At 46.8% G+C, this 9,125-nt stretch overlaps 1 protein-coding gene across 1 annotated transcript in view; it reads right to left on the bottom strand.

Moving 5' to 3' along the window:
* Positions 1–7,657, bottom strand: part of LOC311247725 (sialoadhesin-like) — a gene marked incomplete at both ends in the record, with an annotated part of 22,554 nt that extends 14,897 nt beyond the window's left edge. Inside the window, 2 exons of the mRNA XM_084338731.1 lie at positions 709–807; positions 7,609–7,657. Coding sequence (XP_084194857.1) covers positions 709–807; positions 7,609–7,657 — 148 coding nt within the window. The remainder of the gene's footprint in view (positions 1–708; positions 808–7,608) is intronic.
* Between the last annotated feature and the right edge of the window lie 1,468 nt (positions 7,658–9,125).

The following is a 9,125-nucleotide window of genomic DNA, read 5'->3' as shown; positions in this document are numbered from 1 at the left end:
CAGTGTGGCCTGCTGGGTAAAATAACATCATGAGCCTCCTCACAGTGTGGCCTGCTGGGGAAAATAACATCATGAGCCTCCTCACAGTGTGGCCTGCTGGGTAAAATAACATCATGAGCCTCCTCACAGTGTGGCCTGCTGGGTAAAATAACATCATGAGCCTCCTCACAGTGTGGCCTGCTGGGTAAAATAATATCATGAGCCTCCTCACAGTGTGGCCTGCTGGGTAAAATAACATCATGAGCCTCCTCACAGTGTGGCCTGCTGGGTAAAATAACATCATGAGCCTCCTCACAGTGTGGCCTGCTGGGTAAAATAATATCATGAGCCTCCTCACAGTGTGGCCTGCTGGGTAAAATAACATCATGAGCCTCCTCACAGTGTGGCCTGCTGGGTAAAATAACATCATGAGCCTCCTCACAGTGTGGCCTGCTGGGTAAAATAACATCATGAGCCTCCTCACAGTGTGGCCTGAAAATAATGTCTGACTCAAAACAGACAAAGAATCCTGAAGTTGGTGAGATGATGATGATTATAGCACCAACAAAAGTGAAAACAAAATGTTGAGAAGAAAAAGTGAAAGGGTTGCTAGGATACCTGAGGGATAGTTTTAGTGACAGGGTTGCTAGGATACCTGATGGGTAGTTTTAGTGACAGGGTTGCTAGGATACCTGATGGGTAGTTTTAGTGACAGGGTTGCTAGGATACCTGAGGGGTAGTCATAGCGACAGGGTAAGGTGACAGTGGTTCCCGCCCACACACAGATCTCCCTCCGAGAGAACGACACACTCCACCTGCCCTGGGCACCTGGAACACAGACACACAAGGGTTAAAGTAAAGTGTAAATGTTGGTCTCCAGGGTTAAAGTAACGTGAACATGTTGGTCTCCAGGGTTAAAGTAACTTGAACATGTTGGTCTCCAGGGTTAAAGTTAAGTAAAATGTTGGTCCCCAGGGTTAAAGTAAAGTGTAAATGTTGGTCTCCAGGGTTAAAGTAACGTGAACATGTTGGTCTCCAGGGTTAAAGTAAAGTGTAAATGTTGGTCCCCAGGGTTAGAGTAAAGTGTAAATGTTGGTCTCCAGGGTTAAAGTAAAGTATAAATGTTGGTCCCCAGGGTTAGAGTAAAGTGTAAATGTTGGTCTCCAGGGTTAAAGTAAAGTGTAAATGTTGGTCCCCAGGGTGGTTTTTGCCTTATTTCACCTTTCTGTGAGGGACAGCTATCTATTTTTGCTTTATTTCACCTCTCTGTGAGGGATAGCTGTCAATCCCTGTTCCCTGTGGTTAATTGCCTCATGGGTCGGCAGGTGTGTGGGCTTGATTGCACCTGATGCAGTGCAGCTGTGCCTATGGCCATGTGGAGTCTATTTAAGTTTGGAGATCGCAGTGTCAACTGCTTTTTCATTTCCTAGTGTTGGCTGTCTTTTTGGTCACGCTCATTATATTGAAGTGTAGTCTGATCTCTGATTCAGAATTGAGCTTTATGGTAGTCATTCTTATTTTAGGCTACTCATGTGATTCTACACATAAACTCCCTTAGTGGAGGTTTATTGTTTTACTTTTTCCAATATAAACTCCTTTATTAGGAGGTGTCCTTGTGGCTTATTTACTTTTATACTATACCTCTTTATTGAGAGTAGTCCTGTTTTTTGGGACTTGATTTATTTTCTTAATTACTCACTTTGAGATTTCCACCTGTAAAGGTTGTTTTCTGTTGTTTAATTTTTCCCCTCTCCTAAAATATCTGTGTAAGCTGTCTAGTGGTTGTCCGTTTCACGGATAACTTTAAGAGTCCCTGTTATCTGCTCATGACCCCCCCACACACACACACAGCCCTCACAGAATGAAAAAGCCATGACTGGGTCAGCGGATAACACAGGTCTCGAACAAGCACTAGCTGTGCAGCGTCAAGGATTGCTTTCACATGAGGAAGCTCTCGTACAATTACAACAACAACAAGCTCTCATGGTGCAACAGCATGGGGAGATGTATGAAGGATTGCGCAAGATGGATAGTTCCATGCGTGATTTGGCTGACCGCATAGCCAATGCACAATTACCTCCCCCTCACCAGAGCCCACCTAATGTCTCTCAAGCACTACTCACAGGCCCCCGGTCATTACCTTGTGAGGCTGATCATGAACTCTACGATAAAGAGGTCGCCATGAAGCTGACGCGCATGCGCCAGGGCGCCAGTAGTGTAGCTGAGTTTTCCATCGCTTTCAGAACACTGGCTGGGGCTACAGGCTGGCCTGAGGGACCACTCATCACTTTGTTCACCAACGCATTATCTAATCAGGTTAAAGATGCTTTGGCGGTTGTGGGATCTCCAGAACATTTTGACACACTGGTCACTACCGCCATATGCGTTGATAACCGGATCAGAGACTGTGAGCGTGAGAGGCGGGGTCAACGTTTTCGTGTCCCGCTGGAGGAAGTTTCGTCCTTTCCTCCACAACCTTTAGTGGCCAGCTCGTCTGGACCTATGCAGGTGGACAGCACTTCTGTGCGTGACTCCAGGCAGACTGGTTCTCATGTGGACTGGTGCCGGTACTGCAGGAGAAAAGGTCACACGAGTGTGGAGTGTCCGAAACTGAAGGGAAACGGTCAGTCTCGCTAGGGGGCCGAGAGACACTAGTGAGACATCACATCACCCCCTTTCGAACCTTTTTGCCTGTGGTTTTAAGCTGGAATAGGCAGTCTGTTAAGGTTGACGCCTTTTTAGACTCAGGGGCAGTGGACAGTTTCTTCGATTCCAGATGGGCTGAGGACTCTAAAATACCTGTACATTCCCTCCATAAGCCCTGTAGTGTCACAGCGCTTGATGGACGGCCATTGGGTACAGGCAGTGTCACCAAAAGAACCAATTATTTATCTATGCGGGTTGCTTATGGGAACCATTCTGAGCGCATTCGATTCTTTTTGGTGGATTCCCCCACGTATCCCATTGTGCTGGGTCATTCTTGGCTTAGTAAACACAAGCCACAGATACATTGGGGTGAGGAGAGGGACACTGTCATGCAGTGGGGCTCCCAATGCCGTCACCATTGTTTCCAAATTCCTCCGTCACCCACGAGTTATGATCAGTTTAGTGAGAGCGGTTGTGATCCTGTTGAAGCAGTGGGCGGTCTTGGTTTCCAGAGCCCACTCTCTCAACCATTTCACTCCCAGCCATCTGTCGATCAGGATGGGAGTTTGGAATGGGATCCACAGTTTGATTGGGACTCCCTCAGTGAGGAGGTTCTGGCGGAGGACAGTTTAGACAGTTTAGAGGCTCTGTGTGAGGTCTTCTCCTCGCTTACTTGTACAGCTGACCCCCTCATGGAGAGCACCAACATCATGAGCGTGGAGTCACACCCGTTACCAGAGGGAGTTCCCACTGTCTATGCTGACCTCAGTGAGGTGTTTAGCAAACAAAGGGTCACCATCCTGCCACCACACCGACCTTATGATTGCGCCATCGAATTGCAGCCGGGCTTTATTCCCCCTCGTGGTTCCTTGTACTCGTTGTCGGTCCCCGAAAGCGCAGCTATGAACACCTACATCAAGGAGGCTGTGGCTACCGGTTTTATTAGACCTTCTACTTCACCTGCGGGTGCTGGATTCTTTTTTGTGGGAAAAAAGGATGGAGGACTGAGACCCTGCATTGACTACAGAGGTCTGAACAGCATTACAGTAAAAAAACGGTATCCCCTTCCCCTGATGAACTCGGCGTTCGAACTCCTCCAGGGGGCACCCATTTTTACCAAACTTGATCTCCGCAATGCCTACAATCTGGTGCGCATACGCCAAGGGGATGAGTGGAAGACCGCGTTCAACACTCATAATGGTCACTATGAATACCTGGTGATGCCATTTGGTCTTACTAATGCCCCTTCAGTTTTTCAGGTGTTAATCAATGACGTGCTCAGGGAGATGTTGGAAAAGTTTGTTTTCGTCTACTTAGATGACATTCTGATATTCTCCAAGTCAATTTCTGACCATGTCAAACATGTCAGGCAGGTCTTGAGGTGCCTTTTGGATGCACGGTTGTTTGTGAAGGCTGAGAAGTGTGCCTTCCATGTCCGCTCTGTGTCCTTTCTGGGATTCATTGTATCTGAGGGGAGGATTCAAATGGACCCCAAGAAGGTGTCAGCAGTGACAGACTGGCCTACACCCGTCTCGGTCAAGCAGGTGCAACGATTCCTAGGATTTGCAAACTTCTACCGTCGTTGTATTCGTAATTTCAGTTCAGTGGTAGCACCTATCACCGCACTCACCAGGAAGACAGCACCTTCCCATTTCCAGTGGACTCCCAAGGCTGAGGCAGCGTTCATTGAGCTTAGGAGAAGGTTCAGTTCTGAGCCTATCCTCATTACTCCTAACCCATCCCTGCCATTTATCGTTGAGGTGGATGCTTCTGAGCTTGGAGTCGGAGCTATTCTGTCTCAACGCTCATCGTCCGACGGTAAGGTACACCCATGTGCGTACTATTCACGTGGGCTCTCGCCGGCTGAAAGAAACTATGATGTTGGGGACAGAGAGCTGTTGGCGGTCAAGTTGGCATTGGAGGAGTGGCGCCATTGGCTAGAGGGAGCTGAACACCCATTCACAGTCTGGACAGACCATACAAATTTGGAATATATCCAGGGTGCTCAGAGGAGAAACTCGCGACAGGTTCGCTGGTCACTGTTTTTCTCTCGGTTTAATTTCCTCCTGACGTACCGTCCCGGGTCTAAAAATATCAAGCCGGTTGCTCTTTCCTGGTTATATGATGGATCAGAAGAGGACCGTCCTCCTGAGCCCATTGTTCCTGCAGGACCGATCCTAGCTCCTGTGATATGGAGCATTGACTCTGCTGTGCGGAGGGCACAACGTTTGGAACCAGATCCGGGTGGGGTGCCCCCGGGTCAGTTATTTGTACCAAACAGCATTCGTTCTCGGGTGTTGAAGTGGGGCCACTCCTCTCGGCTGACAGGACATCCCGGAGTGCACAGAACTCGTGACTTCTTGGCCAGAAGGTTCTGGTGGCCTGGTATGATGAAGGACATTCAGGAATTTGTGGCAGCCTGCCCCGTTTGTGCACGGAACAACGTTTCTCAACAGTCACCAACAGGGCTGCTTCATCCTTTGCCCATTCCTAGTCGTCCGTGGAGCCACATCGCCATGGATTTTGTGACTGGTCTGCCTCCTTCTGATGGTCACAGCGTCATCATGGTGGTGGTGGTGGATAGGTTCTCCAAAGCAGCTCACTTCATTCCGCTGGTCAAGCTGCCATCTGCTCAGGAGACCGCTCAACTGGTGGTTGACCATGTCTTCCGAATTCATGGCATCTGCCAGGACGTGGTGTCGGACCGTGGACCCCAGTTTACTGCTCGGTTTTGGAAGGCATTCTGTGCTATACTGGGTGCGACGGTTAGCCTGTCATCAGGGTTCCACCCGGAGAGCAATGGGCAAACAGAGCGCACCAACCAGTCTATGGAGAGTACGCTTCGCTGCTTGGCCTCCTCCAATCCGACCACTTGGAGTCACCACCTGGCATGGGCAGAATATGCACATAATTCATTGTGCAATGCATCCACTGGTCTCTCCCCATTTGAGGTTCAGTTTGGGTATCAGCCTCCACTGTTTCCTGAACAGGAGAGGGACGTGGGGGTGCCATCTGCCGAGGCGTTTATCCGTCGGCCTCGGGCAACATGGAAGAGGGTGCGTTCGGCTCTTGTGCGCACTGCGGCCCAGCACAAGCGGTCGGCGGATGTACACCGTCGCCCTGCGCCTTCCTACCGTGTGGGCCAACAGGTGTGGCTTTCCACACGCGACCTTCCATTACGGATGGAGTCGCGCAAACTCGCTCCCAGTTTTGTGGGCCCTTTCACTATTGTTCGCCAGATAAACCCAGTCACAATGCGTCTTCGGTTACCCTCGTCAATGCGGGTACACCCTACATTTCACGTATCCCGCCATAAGCCGGTTCGGAGGAGCAGGTTGGTTTCTGCAGAGAGACCTCCACCTCCCCCTCGATTCGTTGATGGCCAACCTGTGTATACTGTACGGCGTATCCTGTCCAGTAGGCGGGTTGGTAGGGGTATACAGTACCTGGTGGACTGGCAGGGTTATGGGCCAGAGGAGCGCACGTGGGTTCCGGCCAGGGACATCTTGGACCCTGAGCTTGTTCGGGAGTTTCGGAGACGTGTCTCAGAGGGTCCGTCTGGAGCCGCCCCCTAGAGGGGGGGTCCTGTCATGGTTTTTGCCTTATTTCACCTTTCTGTGAGGGACAGCTGTCTATTTTAGCTTTATTTCACCTCTCTGTGAGGGATAGCTGTCATTATATTGAAGTGTAGTCTGATCTCTGATTCAGAATTGAGCTTTATGGTAGTCGTTCTTATTTTAGGCTACTCATGTGATTCTACACATAAACTCCCTTAGTGGAGGTTTATTGTTTTACTTTTTCCAATATAAACTCCTTTATTAGGAGGTGTCCTTGTGGCTTATTTACTTTTATACTATACCTCTTTATTGAGAGTAGTCCTGTTTTTTTGGGACTTGATTTATTTTCTTAATTACTCACTTTGAGATTTCCACCTGTAAAGGTTGTTTTCTGTTGTTTAATTTTTCCCCTCTCCTAAGATATCTGTGTAAGCAGTCTAGTGGTTGTCCGTTTCACGGATAACTTTAAGAATCCCTGTTATCTGCTCATGACCCCCACACACACACACACAGCCCTCACAGTTAAAGTAAAGTATAAATGTTGGTCCCGAGGGTTAAAGTAAAGTGTAAATGTTGGTCTCCAGGGTTAAAGTAAAGTGTAAATGTTGGTCTCCAGGGTTAAAGTAAAGTGTAAATGTTGGTCCCCAGGGTTAAAGTAAAGTGTAAATGTTGGTCTCCAGGGTTAATGTAAAGTGTAAATGTTGGTCCCCAGGGTTAAAGTAAAGTGTAAATGTTGGTCCCCAGGGTTAAAGTAAAGTGTAAATGTTGGTCCCCAGGGTTAAAGTAAAGTGTAAATGTTGGTCTCCAGGGTTAAAGTAAAGTGTAAATGTTGGTCTCCAGGGTTAATGTAAAGTATAAATGCACAAGGTTTGAATGTTGCACTCAGAGCTCATAGAGACACATCCAGTGTAACGAGGCTAGATGTACAGCGATGGCTTACCGCCTGCCTGGCTGACTGACCAGCTTTGCACAAAAACCAATCAATACTTATAAATAACACTGAGCTAATGACAAGGACACCTGGCTACACCTTACAGTATACACTATAGTGGCTTTCCTGTAGGTCAATTATGTCAATCGGTTTGCTACTAAACTGGCGTGGATTTGTCACATGTACTTTACGACACCTGTTTTTAATATGACGTGGAAATATACAGGATGAAAGACATATGATGTCATAGATTACTTCCATTTTGCACACGCACGCACACACACACACACACACACACACACACACACACACACACACACACACACACACACACACACACACACACACACACACACACACACACACACACACACACACACAGCCAAGAGACATATTAACAAGTTCATTGTAGTAGAGTAGGTATAACTGTATGAAGCACCATTCAATCCATCATCACACAACAAAGGTTAGAAATTAAAGAGATTCCTCATCTACCTGCTAAACCCGCGAGGATGGCGCTCAGGACCAGCACACCTGCCAACATCTCCGCTGACGTGAGCACTACAGTGGCACCGCAGAGAGGGAGAGAGGGATGGAGAGACAAAGAGATGGAGAGAGGGATGTAGAGACAAAGAGAAGGAGAGAGGAATATAGACAGAACGAGAGAGGGATGTAGAGAAAGAGAGGGATGTAGAGAGAGAAAGAGAGGGACGTAGAAAGAAAGGTGAACACAACATTCATCCTGAAAAATTTAAAACACAGTCGAACCGTTTAGAAAATTACACTCACCTGTCAAAGTAGGATCTTCCTACACTTAGTCCAGGAGAACAGGGTTTGTTTGTTTTCTTTTCATGGGGATGCGAGTCGCACACTAACCGAGACTGGGGTGAGAGAGGAGGAGAGACGAGGAGGAGGGAGAGGAGGAGAGGGAGGAGGAGAGGTAGGGTGGGGGAGGGGTGTGTGTGTATTTGTTTCAGCCGTTCAGTCCTTTTAGAGTAACTTGGTTCCTCTACTTTTTCTTGTTGCTATTTTAGTAACCTTTTCCACTTCTATCACCGTCACTCACTCTCTAAAAATAAAATTTTCTATACAGCACTAAAGGTGGGTCAACCTTAAGAACATAGAACCGTTTTTAGTAACTATCAATACCTTTTGTTGCCACATACTGTAGAGGTAAAAAGTGTTTGAAAACAAAGCTTGAATCAAAGATGTTTATAGAATGTTTGTATCTATGTCCATATACAGGTGCAGCTCGATAAATTAGAATATCGTGGAAAAGTTTTTTTATTTCAGTAATTCAATTCAAAAAGCGAAACTCTCGTAGATTATAGATTCATTACACACAAAGTGAAATATTTCAAGCCTTTATTTGTTTAAATTTGGATGATTATGTCTTACAGCTCATGAAAGCCCAAAATTCTGTATCACCAATAAAAAATAAAAAATTTATGTATTTTTCTTTTGTATATAGAAATGTCGACCTTCTGAAAAGTATGTTCATGTATGTTCACTCAGTACTTGGTTGGGGTTCCTTTTGCACAAATGACTGCATCAATACAGCTAAATATATAGACTTTTCCACGATATTCTAATTTATTGAGCTGCACCTGTCTATATAGCATGAAGAAACATAATATTGGTAGAAAAGTCAGTAGGCCTAAAGCTAATTGCAATATGGTATATTGCAGGGGGAGGAAACAATCCAAGGAGTTTGTGGTTGACTATGAACGTGGGGGCTGAATGGACAGCTCCTCCATAGGTAACATAAGCTCATTACGCATCAACCATAACTTACAACCTACAGGCCATCAGGCTGCTAAACGAACAATAATCGCTAAACGAACAATAATCACTATGCAACAACCATCAAATGCACACAGCACACACACCCACACGCACACACTCACTCAAACAAACAACACACTGCAGCACCCACTCTCCACACTTTAGATCACACAAACACACTTACACTTTATATTTATTGATAAAGGATTTGCACTACAACTCGTACA

Source organism: Notolepis coatsorum, assembly GCF_963971535.1.
Source record: "Notolepis coatsorum genome assembly, contig: SCAFFOLD_748, whole genome shotgun sequence".
NCBI classification, from domain to species: Eukaryota; Metazoa; Chordata; class Actinopteri; order Aulopiformes; family Paralepididae; genus Notolepis; species Notolepis coatsorum.
This window is presented reverse-complemented; position numbering and strand designations above follow the sequence as displayed.